Below are 16,137 nucleotides of genomic sequence, written 5' to 3'. Positions count from 1 at the left end.
ATGAGCTGGTGCCTGAGCCTGACAGTGCTGCTCCAGTTCCCTCTGGAGCCACATCCAGCCCCTCAGCTCCCCACCAAGAGGATCATTCACAGCTCCACAGAAGCACAAACACTTTGGGGCTCTCCTTTCCCATCAAACACTGTGCTCTCCTATTGCCTGCCTTGCATTCCTGCACCAGGTGCCAAGGCTGGGTGGGAAGCAGCATGAGGAACTGGTCCTGCTGCCAAAGCCCCAGAGCAGCTGGGCTTGGTGACGTCCATGAGAACCTCTCTGTGGCTGTGGAAAGCTGTGCCTGGCTCCAGCAGCTGCCCTGGCTGCCAGGGGTACTTGAATTTTGACCCAGAAAATGGCTGTCCCTGGAATGGAAGCTTCCCCAGGCTGGGAATTACAGAATCCTGGAATGGTGTGGGTTGGAAGGGATGTTAAAGAGCACCTCGCCCCAGCCCCCTGCCACGGGCTGTGCAGGAGGATTTGCTCACCACCACAGGTGTCTTCTGGGTTTTGCTATCAGGGACTTCTCACTTACTGCAGAAGTGGGAAAATCAGGGTATGGCTGGGCTGCCCTCGGCCTCACTGCCAGGGCAGGGAGCAGGGCATCCAGCCAAAGCCTCGGCTGCTGGCAGGGTTTGCCCAGGTCAGGGGTCTCTGCCAGCTTTGAGGTGAGCAGGGAGCACTGCTGGGAGCTGGGATTGACCTGTCATGGCCCCTGTGTTCCAGGGCCGTGGACATCCTGAGGACGGCGTCGGCCACCAGCCACATGTGCCTCCTGATAGCCCGCGATGACGACGCCAAGTAAGGGGGACACTGGGAAGGGACCTTGTGGCACTCCTTGGCACCACAGCTGGAGAGCCTTGGAGCAAACTGGGCTCCAAGGCCTCTGCTCTGGGAAGGCAGAGGTGGCCAGGGGTCTTTGGTAACTGTGCACTGGTGGGAATTCAGTGGAGCTGTAATGGAAGCAAAGCTTCCCTTGGTGGCTCTCACGCCAGCCCTGCCTGGTGGGATCTGTGGGACATTCCAGCACTGAGCAGATTTCCATAGGTGCTTCCCCAGGGAGGACCAGAGCTGCTCCAGTCTTGGCTGTAGGGTGGCACGGCTCCCTCAGCTCTGCCGTGTGGTGTTTCAGCACATCCTGCACAGAACTCTGGATGAAGATGTGCAGGGACAGCAGGATCTTCCCTTTCCTTTCCAGATGGACATATTGAGTTAAGGTCTTCCTTTCCCAGAGGTTTCCTCCTTCTCAGGGAGGATGAGAATTTTCTCCTTGAAACTTGTCCCCTTGTTGCCCCCTGGAAAGCCTTGCTCTCTCTGGAGAGACTCAGAGGGTTTGGAAGGAGAAGGAAAGAGTTCAGTCTTGTCTTGGCTGGGTTTAAGCTGTGTGGGACAATGATGGTGCCATGAGAGAGGGCAGAGCTGTGGGAACCCTGGCATGGATTGGTGGGGTCTTTGCAGATATCCCATAGGAGATCTGGCACGAGGTGCTGGCACATCCTCTCCCTTGACAGAAGCAGGGGCTGGGGAAGCTGAGGCACTGCAGGAAGCAGGGGCATGAGGGTGGGATTTGGCAGAGGGTGGCTGTGGGCAGGCAGGCTGTGCTCTGCCCGTGGTGGCTCAGGTCAGAGTCCCTGCTAAACACACCCAGATCCCGTTAGTGTGGAGATGATGGATGATTAATGATGGATGCATCCCTTATCCATCAGCTGCTGTGCAGCTTTCCTGCCTTGGCAGAGCAGTGAGAGTGCTCTAATGACAGGCGTGAGACTAATTCTGACACAGCAATACACTGCTGGAAGAATTATTTGCTATTAATGACGGGCTGCTTTTAGCCACCCTCTTCCAGGGGAAATGGCATCTCCTGTTATTACATTAAGTGCAAGTCCTTCAGCAGCTCTGAGGAAGTGCTGGGTGAAGCAAGTAGGTCACCAGGGATCCTCTGGTCCAAGCAGGGATGCTCAGGACACAGCTCTGGATCACAGCAGTCCCCTTGGCAGGGCAGAGTGCCAGTGGGCATCTCACACTCTCTCCCAGCAGGAGGGACAGGATCCCACAGCTTGGCTGGGATCCCTGTGTCCAGCAGCAGCACGACTTGCTCTGAAATACTTGATTTCTCAGCCAGAGCCCCAAGCACAGGTTTTCTGCCTCCACCGTGATCTGTTCCAAGCTGTTCCTGAGCTGCTGACATCCCAAATTCAGCAGGTGTTTCCTGAAGCACAGGCGGGCGTGGCTCCGGCTCCCCCCTGCTCCCCAGTGCCTGCAGGGAGCTGGGGCAGGGCAATGAAACTTTAAGCGATTTATCTGGCCTCCGTTCACTGCTGGTTATCTGTTAAATCTGCAAAAGGTTAGCCAGAGGGAGAGAGGAGAAGTAATCAGTTTATTTACTCTTTTTTCCAAAAGATTTGCAGAGATTTCACTTACATAATCATCTCGCAGACTGTTTAATACAGGAATACATATCTCCAGGATTAAAGGCTGTGGGAACATGGGGAAGGATTTTTCTGCTCTCCACTTTTTTTTTCCCCACTTAGTTTTGTCTTTTATTGATGCCCTGCTCTCTTTTAAGTCTGTCCTTGAGCGTGGGTGAGCAGCCAGCCGGGTGGAGAGGGGCCATCAGCTCTGGGGTGATGCCTGTGGAGGTGCCATGCCACGAGCTGTGGGCACCTTCCTTCTTCCCACTGCCCAGCAAAGCAGCTCACGAGACCTGGGAGCTGAGGAGGACACGGGGCAGAGAAAATTCAGTTTATTTTCAGATCCTTCCTCGCCCAGAGCACTCAAAGCACTCTGGAGGAGGGAACGTCATGGCTCTGGGTTTGGATCCAACACCCCTGCCAATTTTCCCAATGACTCAGCTGAGTAGCATTTTGTTGTGGTTGCCCTCGGGTGAATTTGAGTCATAAACGCTATTATTTGTCTCTGGAGTTAATTATAGGCCCAAATTACCTGTGCTTTTCATGGAACTCAGTCTCTGGCATGTATCAGATGCATGTTTTGGGCCTGTCGCATCAGCTGGGCTGCAGAGAGCAGCAGTAATGCCAGGGCTTAAAGCAGAGGATTCAGATTTGGAGCTGGACTCACCAGGTTTAGGTGATGTTTAAATCTGATTTTTGTCTGTGCTCACCTTCACCTAATGAGGATAATTTTATTGCATAGTCATAATTATTGTTTATTCATTCTCAGCCTGAAAGTTACAATAGTTCCTTGTTTCTCTGCGTTGCACAGATATCGGCCTGGTCTGTCAGGTTTATCACTGGGAGGAGGCAGTTTGTGCTGCACCTCTGTCCTGGCAGGATAAAATACTAAATTCATTGTGTCTCCACACGAGATGCATCCCCAGCATGCCAGGAGCAGGGGCTGTTGGATTAGCAGGGCTCACACAACCAGCAGGAAGGAAAGGCTGCTTCTCTGCAAGTGCCCTGGCAGTATGGAACAGAATCAGACTCACAGCATCTCTGAGGGTGGAAAAGATCTTCGAGTCCAACCTCTGACTGATCTCCCAGCCCAGAACACTGAGTGCTGTGTCCAGTTGTTCCTTGAACACGTCCAGGGGTGGGGACACAACCACTGATCTGGGCAGCCATTTCCAAGGCCTGACCACCTTTTCCACGAAGAAATTCCTCCTGGTGTCCAACCTGACCCACCCTACCCGGCACAGCTTGAGGCCATTTCCCCTTGTCCTGTCCCTGTTCCCTGGGAGCAGACCCTGACCTTTCTTCCCCAGCTATCCCCTCCTGTCAGGAGTTGTGCAGAGCCACAAGGTTCCCCCTGAGCCTCCTTCTCTCCAGGCTGAGCCCCTTTCCCAGCTCCCTCAGCCTCCTGGTGCTCCAGCCCCTTCCCAGCTCTGTTCCCTTCCCTGGACCTCTTCAGTGTCTGCCTTGTGAGGAGCCCAGAGCTGACCCCAGGCCTTGAGGTCCAGGCCCAGGAAAAGGGGCAGAATCAGTTCCCAGGTCATTGTGCCCACCCTGTTTGTCCCAGCAGAGGCGCTGTGGCCCCTCTGGCCTGGTGTAGATGCAGGATAATCCCTCCTGCCCTGCCAGCCCTGCGTGTGACAGACAGCTCAGCCCATGGCTCTTTTGTTCTGAGAACTTGCTGCTAAGCTGGCAGGGAGGGCTGGGGCTGACTCCAGCAAGCCTGGGTGTGCCAGAGACAAAGGCTGAGCTTTGGGAAAAACAGCCAGCCTTTCCCAGAGCAGTGAGGTGCACCTGTGCCTGGCACTGCTTCCATCCCACCCGCAGAGAGGGAAGGCATCGAATGGTTTGGGTTGGAGGGGACCTCAAATCTCATCCCATCCCACCCCTGCCATGGCAGGGACACCTCCCACTGTCCCAGGCTGCTCCAAGCCCTGCCCAGCCTGGCCTTGGGCACTGCCAGGGATCCAGGGGCAGCCACAGCTGCTCTGGGCACCCCAAGCCAGGGCCTGCCCACCCTCACAGGGAACAATTCCTTCCCAATATCCCATCCAGCCCTGCCCTCTGGCAGTGGGAGCCATTCCCTGTGTCCTGTCCCTCCATGCCTTGTCCCCAGTCCCTCTGCAGCTCTCCTGGAGCCCCTTTAGGCCCTGTCAGGGGCTCTGAGGTGTCCCTGGAGCCTTCTCCTCTGCAGGTGAGCACCCCCAGCTCTGCCAGCCTGGCTCCAGAGCAGAGGGGCTCCAGCCCTGGGGGCATCTCCAGGGCTCCCCTGGACTCTCTCCAGCAGCTCCAGGTCCTGCTGCTGTTGGCCCCGGGCTGGGGCAGCTCTGCAGGTGGGGGTCTCACCTGAGGGGGAAGAGGGGCAGAATCCCCCCTCCTGCTGCCCACACTGGGGCTCAGCCCAGCCCAGGGGTGTTTCTGGGTGCTCTCAGCCAGGGCAGGTCCAGCTGTCACCCACCAACAGCCCAAATCCTTCTCCCAGGGCTGCTCTCAATTCCTTCTCTGCCCAGCCTGGACTGGGGCTTGGAATCGCCCTGACCCAGGCACTTGGCCTTGCTGTGCTTTATGAATTTTGCACGGTTCCCCCTCTCCAGCCTGTCCAGGTCCCTCTGGATGCCCCATCCCTCCCCTCCAGGCTGTCACTTCCTCACACAGCTGGGTGTCAGCTCCAGGCTGGCTGGGAGTGCCCTAATTCCACTGGAGCTGTGTGAGAAAATCTGCCTTTGTGACGTTTTTGGAGTGCTCTGAGTTCATGGCTCCCACTCACCTGCAGGTTTGTTTTTTTTTTGAGACAAACCAGTAATTTCTGATGTCACAGGCTCCACTTTCTCTCCCAGCTGTGGTGCAGAGCTGAGGTTTCCAGACGCTGTGTAACCTTTGATGTAGGATTCACCCTTTGTTCTTCCACGAACAAAAGGGCAGGACAAAGAGGCATTATGAGATAAAACAACAATTTTCTGCCAGGAGATTGACCCCCTGCTGCTTCATCTGTAGCAAAGTCATCCTGGATCTGGCTGCTGCTGGCAGACCCCCCATCCCACCCTGGGGCTGGCTGAAGGCTGTCCAGGGACAAGTTCTATTGCAAGCATCCTGCAGACCTCAAATGTTTGCATCCTAATGAAAAAAAAACTGGAGAAGGGCTTGTTAAAATGAACTTTCCACCTCATACAACGCCACAGTTGTTGTTTTTTAATCAAGCTGGGCATTTTAGTCCTGCAGGCACCTGACAATTCACAATGTTTTAGTAAGGGTCAAATTTTAAATATTAAAGACATCTTCTGAAGCCTCTTGGTGTCTGAAAGCACAAAGCAAGGCCTGTTGGCATTCCTGCAGCGCGCTCGTTCATTAATCGGCAATGTTTGGGCATTGTCTGCCCGCGTCCAGCTCCTCCAAACACTGCACTGAGCACAAAATTAATTCCCAGGAGACTGGCACCAGAAAGTGCTTTACTTTCTGCTGGGATAAGTGTGTGCCTCCAGTTAGTCATGTGTTTGTGTCCCTGGTGGAACTGGGGCTGGCAGGACTGACCAACAAAGCAGGAGCTGGGACAGTGGCATTTGGTCACATTGTCCCTGGGCTGGACCCAGTCTCACAGCTCATTCAGGCTCCTGAGAAAATAATGATAAACCTCCTTTGTGGATGAATTTCAGGACACAAAATAAACAACAACAAGGAGTGCTGAGCCCGTGCATGTCCTCACTTATGACAGAGCATTTGGCAGCGCAGGTTAGTGACAGGGTTTGCAGGGTCACAGAGCTGCTGCACCAGTTGCATTTGCATTGACTAAGAGTATTTCAGCCATTGTGTGGCGTTTATGACCTCCTCTGTGCTCCGCCGGATTATTATCTGAGGAAAATGGAACAATAGATGACCACAGAAATACTCAGCCCAAAACAAAACCTAAGTGCTGGTGGCCTGGTAACCGCTGGGAATAATGTGTGAGATTGCAGCGTGTTGGACCTGCCCCTGCAGGGGTCAGGGAGGGGTAAGGCCGTGGCTGTGTGAGCTGCCAGTGAAACTGGTGTGAATCAGCTGCAGAGGCTTTACTGGGAAACTGAAATAGTTCTGCTGAGATCCACCCAAGGCTCAGCTCAGGGATCCGTGGATCAGCAAACCAGGGGCTGACTTGTCCTTCTGCTTTCCCAGTGCTTGTGGAATCATTTAGGCTGGAAAACCCTCTGAGACCCTTGAGTCCAACCCTTAACCTCCCACTGCCAAGGCCACCATTAAACCATCTCCTTAAGCGTCACATCCACATGATTTTTGAACATTTCCAATGATTCCACCACTTCCCTGGGCAGCCTGTTCCAGTGCCTGACATCCTTTCGGTGGAGAAATTCTCCTAATATTTCACATATTTTGGTGCCTTATGTTATGAAACTGTCTTTCCCTCATGCACAGTAAATGCAGGTCACACAGGGCTGGCCCCACACAGCTGTCCCTTGGTGGACCACCAAATGCCTGCCACTGTCTGAGGGGTGGGTCTGATAAAGAATTCCAGGGCTTGGAGAATGGCTTTGATCATCCTCATGTTCCCCCTACTGTTGTATCACCACCATGACTGGGAGGTCACAGCATCTTCTGGGTGTCCTGGTGGCATCTTGGCTGTTCCTGGGAAATTTGTGCCCAAGAGGTGGAAGCCAGAAGAGCTCTGTGGGACAAGGGGTTTCTGAACAAAGTCGTGGTCTTTTTTAAGGTCATGGGTTTGGTTGATAAAGACAATAGTATGGATGCAAATATTGGGATTCACCAAGGCATGTCACTGAGCATTGTGTGCCACTTGGGTTTTAAATTAACATTAAATGGAATGAATAAGGCATAAATTTGATGGCAATATTAGATAAGGCATGCGCTGGTCTTTGAAGTTGGTTAATGAGCTGGTTGTGACTGGGAAGATGTAAATTACTGAGAGCATTTCCAGCAGGAACCTGAGGAGCTGATGATTCATTCATCATTTAATATTGTTGACTCTAATCTAGCCAATAACACCCAACATCTGTCCTGGTGAGGAACGCAGATGACGCAGCGTCTGCGAGTGTGTCACAGCAGTCTCCTCGCTCAGGGAACTTTGCTGTGGCTGGGTTCCTACAGGTTCACCTCTTGAGCTTGTCTGACTGTCAAGCCTGAGAGGGAGCCACTCATAACCAGGCTTTTCCTGGGGCTATGGCATCAGGAAGGCACCTTCCCATGGGGATTCCCTCCTGCCTTCAAAGACGACATCTAATGGTGTTACTGTGGCCACTGAAACAACATTTTCAGGGTCTCTCCCTGGATGCTTATTAACTGGCATGTGTAAGAAGTTAGTCATCCTTGAGGATCTCTCTGCCAAAAGGTCAGATCCTTCAGGTGGGATTGGGTTATGGAGGGAGAGAACACCCCCCCATTGCAGAGGGACAACATGAGAGCAGCATGGCAGGGCTGGATCAGAAGGCTGCTGAGCATGAGCATGATGAAGATGTCATTCCTGCACCTGCCTCCTCATCTGAAAGGATGTGAGGAGCTCACAGCAACTCAAAGCAAGGTTACAGAAATGGGGCAGGAGCTGGTAAATGTGGACAATGGTAGTTCTTAATGGAGTTCAAGAATGCAAAAAGAGGTCGTGAAGGAAATCACCTGTGGGGTACACGGAGTTCCAGCTCATCAAGGGCTCAATACACGCTGGTCAAATTCAACCTGGAACAAAGCATCTGGTGCCTGGCCATGGAGATCACTTTCTGGGGTATTTTGGGGATGAGATTGCATGCAGGTCTTTGTTGAGGTCTCATGCTCCAAGGGTTTAGCTTGTGATGTTTGTGGAGAACATAATTATGGATGGATTGGGAGAGTGGGCTGATGCTTCTGCAGGTGCCCTGAAAGCCATCTCCCTCTTTACTCTAGCAAGAGCTACAGGATCTGCTTTCTGTCCAGGAAAAGAGGAGAAAAACCAGAGAATAACCTGTATTTAACTGTCCTAGAAGGAGTCACAAATAGGCCAAGAATTTTTGGGTTATATTTGCACAGTTACAGCTCCTTCTGGCAGGGTTAATTTGTGTGGTCTGTTTGCAAAACTTTTGAGCCTTATAGTTGGGGTGAAAATATTCCCAGGAGGGCCCATGAGGTGGAGTGCAAGTCAGGATGCAGGGCAGGGCTCCAGTGTTCATCCTGCCCTCCTCTGACAGTTCTCAGCACAGAGCCTCTCCATAGAATCGTAGGATCATAAAGATAGGAAAAGACCTTTAAGGATACATCCCTTCCCAGTCCTCTTGCCCTGAACACACTCCAGGGCAAGGAAGGAGCACTCTGGAGCTGCAGCCCATCACAGGAAAGCTGCACTGCCATGAGATTGATTACAGACCTGAAGCCTTGCACAAGCTCTTGAAAGCAGGGTGTTCCCCTTGTGCATGAGGAAGCTTTGAGTGCTCCCCACAGCTGGAGAGCACCGGCCCTGCAGCCTTGGTACCCAGTCCCTGCCATCAGGGGCTCTCTTGCCTTATAATCCTGTGGGGGGAGTTCTGAGCAGCAGCTGACTGCACCGTGGTTTTGCTTGCAGGAGAGAGTTCTCTGAGCTGCTGGAGAAGTTTGGCTCGCAGAGCAACACGGGCTCAGCGCGGAGCTCGCCGGTCCTGCACGGTGGCAGTGAGTAGCTCAGCAGGGAACTGAAAACCCCTCTCTCTGCAGAGAGTTTCCTTTATCCCAGTGTCATTCTGAAGGAGCTGTGGTTGTATTTGAGTAGGTGTTGGGGTGGAGGTTTGAAGAAAGCTTGTCCTTATTGCAGACCCTTGGTGCATGCCCAGAGTGTGGTCAGTGCTGCCAAGGAGCGATCAAGGGAGACTTGAATTGGGGTCATAACCCCTCCCCTGATCCCCAGATTCTGCCTAACTGATGTGCTGGGCAGGTGACTCCATCAGTAAATGAAGCTGTACATTTTTGCCCTGGATTTCAAGGCATTTCAGCAATAATTCATTTAAAAATCATTATTTTTCATTTGCAAATGGGAATGTTTAATGAGATGCAACAAGGTTGACCAAAGCAAGAAGCTAGCACAAAAAGCCATGTGCCTGGGGAGGAAAGCTTTCCCTACGGCTTGGCATCCCACCAGACAGCTGCTGCCCTTCCCCTATGGCAGAGGTGTGCAGGGTTGGCAGAGGAGTGACAGTCCCACGCTGGAATTGTGCCAAGGAGGCTGAGTGTTTCCTCTGATTCAGCCCCATCCTGATGTCTTTAACCACCACGTGGCTTTCCCCAAAAATCCAGGAGTGCGGCAGGAGCAGAGCAGGGGGGAGGGTGATGCTGGAGTGTCTGTGTGCCCTGGACTGACTCTGCCTTTCTGTTCAGGTCGATACCTGGAGAGCACCTCCTCGGGCTCGTCCTCCCGCTCCCAGAGCCCGCTGCTGCTGAGCCCTGCCAACTCCCACGGCCCCTTCCTGGGGAGCCTGGCGCACGCTCCTCACGCACAGTACGTACCCGGCAGCAGGACACCACCAGATCTCAGAGGGCTACACCCACAAAAGCATTCCAGTGCTTGTTGAACAGTTTTGTTCTTCCTTATGACCTCTCTACTCTTCCATCACAACAGTTCGGAGGCCACAGCATCTTCTGGATGTGGTGGTGACATCTTGGCTCTTCCTGGGAAGTTTGTTCCAATGGGGATGAGAAGGTTCCCAGTTGAGACAGTCAATATGTCTGCACCATGCAGCAGCTCCTCTTCCTCCCCTCTGAATCCCAGGGAGATGCCATGGTTTACAGCCAGCTGAGAGGGCCCTGGACATCACTTGTAAACCATGAGCAGAGTGTTCCTGCAAGGCTGGTGTGGCTTTCAGGAGGTGTTTTTGAGCTTGTTTCCTCTTGCCCTGCTCCTGGCACTTTGACCCCATGCTCCGAGAGCACGAGCACCTCTCCATGCAAACATTTGGGGTCATCAGCCTGCAGTCACCTCATCCCTTGGTGGCCAGAGCATCTCCCAGAGTGTGTTTTGATGCGGTCATCTGCCCTCGCATGTTCCGCAGGGTCAGAGGTTTGGACAGGCCAAGCTGGTTTTTCTGCAGTCTCGTCTCCAGGGCCCTTCTCCAGAGGGACAGCTCGGGGGCTGTTCACAGTCATGGGATGGGGACCATTTGTCCCCAGGGCTCACAGCTCCCCTCCTTTGCCAGCACAAACAAGCCAAGGCACTGGTAAAGAGAATCAGCCCTCACTGCAGAACCAGTAAATCCTCTTGCTAAATACCAGCTTATTAGGGATTTGCAGAGGACAAATATTTGCCACCAGAGGTTTAAGCTGCTTGCATGGAGTGAGAGACCCACACAGAGGAGACACCAGATCATCTACTTGGCAGCTGCTTTGGACAAGCCATCCTTGCTGTGCTGTTAATTCCCTCCAGGCTGAGGTGTAGAATCCAGAATGGGTTGGGTGGGATGAAACCTCAGAGATCATCTAGTTCCAACCCTGCCACTGTGGGCAGGAAAATGGGCATTTAGGCTAGAGGGGCCTGTCTTGGTGGCCTGTGCCATGTTCTGCTTGTCTCCATGCTGCTCCCAGGCCCCAGAGGTCTTCCCCTGGAATCACAGACCACTAGTTTCACCTGAGCATTGGTGGTCAGCTGTGAGATGTAATTTGGGCCACGGGTCTTTTCATGCATGTGGCTGCCACCCCTTCTGCTCACCACAGGCTGTCCCCAGGCTGTGACTTCTCGTTGTGGCATCACCTGAGGTCCTGCCCTGCCACTGAGCAGTGGGAGCTGGATGTGATGCAATCTCACACAGTCAGGGTCTGAGATTCTCGGTTGAACAGAGCATTTTAATGCTGTTATTTCACTACTTCATTTCCCTAAGATTGTTCACCTTAAAGCCATGTTTTTTCATAAGGCTAAGCCCATGCACCCCTTCCACTGGGGTGTCTGACCACCAGGGATGGCACTGCTTGGGAACGTGTGCCCTGTGGGGCACGGGATGCACAGCTGCTCTTGTGTCTGAAGTTGTAACACGAGGAGCCAGTGCAGACTCTTTGGGCAGTGGATGCTGTGGAAATAAATTGAAAAGCAACAAGCCAGCTGCACCCACCCCATCTGGAGGAAAAGGGTTTGCTGATCCTTACCAAATCCTTCCCCGACCCCCCGTTGCAGTGCTGCCCATGGGAGCTCAGTGAAATCCGTGGTCCCACAACTCTGCTGCTGCCAGACCTCCCTGCTGGCACAGAGCCACTGCTGTGGCTGAGCCTTGGTGGCCTGTTGAGTCCTGTCCAGCAGCTCCTGGAGGGAAGGGTCCAGCTTATTTGCTGCTCCTTTCCATCCTCGACTGGGCAAGCCACCTGCCACAGCAGCAGCTAACAGTGTGGTGGGTTTTGCTGTAAAGGATGCCCATTTCTAGGGCATGTTGCTTGATTTTGGGTCCAAATCCTGGTTGAGACACACCCAGCTGTGTATCCTGAGCTTCACTTTGATGTTTTCTAAGAACTGCTTGATAGTTGATGCATCTGTAAATTGCTCTCTGGTGATTTAGGTGGGTTCAAGCAACAACCATGTTGATCATTTGTGTGCTTTTGGCTATAAAACCAGGAATGCCAAATATATTCTGGTTAAATCTTTAGTTTCTTCTCTAAATGAGTGCCCCCCTGTTGGGGATTAGGGGAAGCAGTCTCCTTAATAACACTGAACAATGTCTGCCAAAGAACAGGAGGCCTCACTTCCCCTTTCCAATGGTGGGTGGAAGAAAGGATGCAAATAAAAGGCTGGGAGAAGGTAGAAGGATCACACATGGAAATAAATCCAGGCAGTTTGTTCAGTGATGTGAGAAGATAACCAGATCACCTTGAGTCACCTGCTGACTTTTCTCCCTTGCAGCTACTCCGTTGACTCAGGAATCCAGAGCATTTCTATAGCAAACTCCTCTGGCTTGGGGCTGACAATCAGTGGTGGATCCAACAGGCCTGACGGGCCCATGGTTTATGTCCAAGAGCTTTTGCCAGATGGGGACTGTTACAAAGTAAGTTGGCATGGAGACCCTCAGGAGCTCTGCCATGGGGACCTCTCCTAGAGGCTGTGGCAGTTCTGAAGCAGCTTTTCTAAGAGTACATGGATAATTGCATGGACTAATGAGGATTTGTGTTGCAGGAGAAGGCTTTAGGCAGAGATATCCCTTCTCAATGCTGTGTCTTTCTCCCTGTTTGTTTAGGATGGTCGACTCCGACCTGGAGACCAGCTCATCGCTATCAACAGAGATTCTCTGGTGGGCAGCACACATGAGGAGGCCAGAAAAATAATTGAAAAAGCCAAATTCAGGTAGGCATAGAAAGCATTTCCTGTCATCATCAGGTGCTGCTGAGTCTTAGGCAGAACACTTCATACCAAGGTTTGGCTTCAAGGGCACTATTAGCCTTAAATGATTCTTTAAGGTGGTCACATCAGGAAATCTTGAAGGCATGGATCATCCTGAAGTGGAATCCAGACCTTCCTGATGTTCTGGGCCTCATGAGGATCTCCTATCACTGCCCAGCAGAGATTTGAAACAGAACTGAAGTTAAAAAAAGGGAAAAAAAAAAAAAGGAGACTCAGGAAGACCTTAGGGATCTGTATAAGAGGGTGGAGTCAGGTGGGGATTGGGCTTTTTTCCCAATTAACAAGTGACAGAACAAGAGGAAACAGCCTCAAGTAGTGCCAGGGGATGTTTAGAATAGATATTAGGAACAACTTCTTCATGGAAAGGGTTGTAAAGCCCATGGCATAGGCTGCCCAGGGCAGTGGTGGAATCATCTAGAAGCGTTCAAAAGCCATGGAGGTGTGACACTTGGGGACATGGGTCAGTGGTGGCCTTAGCAGTACCCAGGAAATTGTGGAACTCAGTGATCTGAGGGATCTTTCCCAACCTTCACCATTCCATGATCCAATGGAATGCAGCGGGTGGAGATCCAGCTGCACTGGTGCAGGCTGCTCAGGCCTGGGTGAGGCTATCCTGGAGACAGAACCACAAGCATGGGAGCTCTGCAAATTTGTGCCTTTTGTGTTGTTAATAAGATGTTCTGTGCTTGTTGTTTGTTGAAGACACGAGGGAAGCACAGAAGTGGCCTTTATCCCTGGGAGGGGCCGGTTACATCCCGGACTGTCAGCTCACAGCAACAGCCCATCCCCACCCCCAAAGGCTCTGGGAAACGGCCTGGGCTCCTGCAGGCTGAAGGTCCACGTGAGGTCCCCAGAGGTAGGTGGAAATTCATCTCTAAAGAGATATGATACCAATCCTGGAGACAGACACCAGTCCTGGGATCTTTCCTTGATCAGAGAACTCTTCTTTAGGGAGTCCCTAGTAATACTTCTGGAAATCCAGTGGGAAGTCTGTACTGTTGATGTATTTACCTGCAGGCAGATGTTTTTAATCTGAAATAATTTCTTCTCTCTTGGGTTTGAGACAGAGATAGCTCTGTGGAGGTAATGACAGGAGTTTCATCTCCAGGGCCTGCATTCAGACCTGTTTCAAGAGTCTCAGGTTTAAAAAAAACCAAAGCCCTTCTGTGGATAGCAACCTGCATCTCATTCAGCACCAGTCATAGGGCTGGAAGGGATCTCTGGAGTCAGTTTGATCTGCTCCTAGCCAAAGGCAGGCACAACTCTTTATTCTTCAAGCCCTCTGAAGAAGATGAATCCCCAGCATTCCTACGCAGCCCATTCCTGCTCCTACTCTAATGATAAGCCAGGCTCATTCCTCCTGCAAAGCCAAGCTCCACATTGTGTTTGCAGAGAAGTGCTTGAGCTGTGAATGGCTGGACAGGGTTTAACCACACAGCCCTCAGGGTCTGCAGCTCCATTGTGTGCATTTGTCATTCCCCTCCTGGACTGGTGCCATGCTGGGTGTCCTTTCTGCTCTCTTCCACACAAATTTCCTTCAAAAGAGGCTGGCTGGATGTTCCTTTCATACAAGACCATTCACAAAACACCTTGCTTTGCAGACCTGTGGGGACACAGACTTGCATGAATGTCACATATGTGTTGCCTTTGGGTGCACCAGGCTGGAGACGTGCCCTAGAAAGGCACCAGAGCCCCTGGAGCTGTGGTTGGGTGCTGTGGTTGGACCCCTCACCCCCGATTGTGTGATGCTGTGCACTTGTATGAAATCACACCATTGGCTGGACTGAAATGGCTCCTTTCCTCACTTTGCTGCTGAAAGATGGAACTTCTAATGAGGTCTGGACTTCCACACCAGGGAAAGAGTGCCCAGGCTGTCTGTATGTCCTCACACCAGCCCTGTGCCCTCTTGGCACCCAAGTCCCCAGCTGTGTCACAGCTGTCTTGGTGGTGCTCACCCACGGAATGTTTTTCCCTCTTCCTTGTGCTTTGAGCCATGACATAGCACACAAGAAAGGGTGTGAACTGATCTGGGCTTCCTGCCCTGCTCACTGGGATAATTATGGGTTTGGGTTAAATGTTACACCTGGCTGTGGTCAGACTGGGGACCTCCCTGCTGGGTTGGATGCAGAGCTTCAGGGAGAGCCTCTGTGGAGAAAGCAGGCAAGGTCACAACCAGCCTCAGCACTCAAGCACAGTTAAAGTAAGGACAGAACTGTTTGTGTGTGACCAGAGGTTTTGGGCTGGCTCAGCCTGTGCCAGGTGCTCCCAGAGAAACCCCTGGAATCTCTTTAGGCTCACCTGCACAAGAGGTGTATGTAGCACCCTCATGGCTCTGCCTTGAACTCCTCTATCTCCTGCTCATTATTTACAGCAACAGATTCTTCTTAGCAACTGTCTGTGCTGTTTTGTCTTGTTTTTCTAGAATAGACGTGAAAATCCTTTTCCTGTGCCTTCTTTGTCTCCGGACATCTGCCCACCAGAGCTTACAGTCTCAGGTGAGTCCTGCCCAAGCGTTTTCTTTGTGTGGTGACAAAGAGCTGTGGCTCCTCAGAGCTGAGGATTGTGAAATCACAGAATCACAGCATGGATTGCCTTGGAAGGGACTTTAAAGCCCAGCCCATCCCACCTCCTTCCACTATCCCAGAGTGCTCCAAGCCCCTGGCCTTGGGCACTGCCAGGGATCCAGGGGCAGCCACAGCTGCTCTGGGCACCCTGTGCCAGGCCTCTGGCAGTGGAAGCCATTCCCCTTGTCCTATCACCACATTTTTTATCAGTATTTATACTGCTGGAGTGGAATTTAATGGGGTGATAGTGACACTCAGCCTGCTCAGAGAGAGGGCAGGCAGCAGCTTGGTTTACTCAACGAGTAGTAATTATGTCCATGTTTGCCCATAGTAGCAAAACTCTTTACCAAGGCATTTGAGGACTGAGGTATTCAAGGAGACAAATTCCTCCACTCTCAGCCTGTGGGCCACTTGCAGCAGTGGCTCTGCCCCCCCAGACATGGAGCAGATTCTCCACAGGCCACATTCCCTTCTGGAGGGGATGGGGGGCCTCGGACACACAGCATAAAAGCAGTCAGATAGAGAGTTGGGATGTATACAGCAACCCTGGGCTCTGAAGAGTTTTAAGGATGCCCTCAGTTGGCCAAATTGGGAAATGGCTTAGAGATGTTAAATAAATCAGATTTCTCTCTATATCCAAGCTTCTGGTTTTGCTTGTTTTTCTATTCTGTGTTTCATCTCCGTGCTCTGGGTTTCCTGAGCTCTTACCTTTTGTGGAGAGAACCACTCTGTTCATCCAACAGTGTGGCAGCAATGGGGGGGTGAACCTGAACCACCCTGAAAATCCCAAATCCCTTAATACTATTGAGGAAACCTTAATAATCCCCAGAGCCCAGGGAGAAAACCTTCACAAGGTACCCCATAC

General features: G+C 52.1%; 1 protein-coding gene and 1 long non-coding RNA gene across 6 annotated transcripts in view; one reads left to right on the top strand and one right to left on the bottom strand.

Moving 5' to 3' along the window:
* The window catches only part of LOC135281395 (syntaxin-binding protein 4-like), a 39,690-nt gene that overhangs the window by 10,511 nt on the left and 13,042 nt on the right, over positions 1–16,137 (top strand). For 4 of the 5 annotated variants that reach the window (XR_010348058.1, XM_064390202.1, XM_064390201.1 and 1 more), the window contains 7 exons: positions 718–792; positions 8,929–9,014; positions 9,714–9,834; positions 12,214–12,355; positions 12,545–12,651; positions 13,411–13,564; positions 15,131–15,203. Coding sequence is in view for 4 of the 5 variants with exons in the window: in XM_064390202.1 (XP_064246272.1) it covers positions 718–792; positions 8,929–9,014; positions 9,714–9,834; positions 12,214–12,355; positions 12,545–12,651; positions 13,411–13,564; positions 15,131–15,203 (758 nt within the window). In the remaining variant the exon portion in view is untranslated. The remainder of the gene's footprint in view (positions 1–717; positions 793–8,928; positions 9,015–9,713; positions 9,835–12,213; positions 12,356–12,544; positions 12,652–13,410; positions 13,565–15,130; positions 15,204–16,137) is intronic. The other variant, XM_064390203.1, reaches the window with a different exon arrangement.
* LOC135281396 (uncharacterized) lies at positions 13,960–15,436 on the bottom strand. The gene is made up of 2 exons (XR_010348059.1): positions 15,007–15,436; positions 13,960–14,311 (listed from the first exon to the last, which is right to left on the bottom strand). It is a non-coding gene; the product is annotated as an uncharacterized LOC135281396 (long non-coding RNA).

The sequence above is a fragment of the Passer domesticus genome, chromosome 15 (assembly GCF_036417665.1).
Source record: "Passer domesticus isolate bPasDom1 chromosome 15, bPasDom1.hap1, whole genome shotgun sequence".
In the NCBI taxonomy this organism is placed as follows: domain Eukaryota; kingdom Metazoa; phylum Chordata; class Aves; order Passeriformes; family Passeridae; genus Passer; species Passer domesticus.
This window is presented reverse-complemented; position numbering and strand designations above follow the sequence as displayed.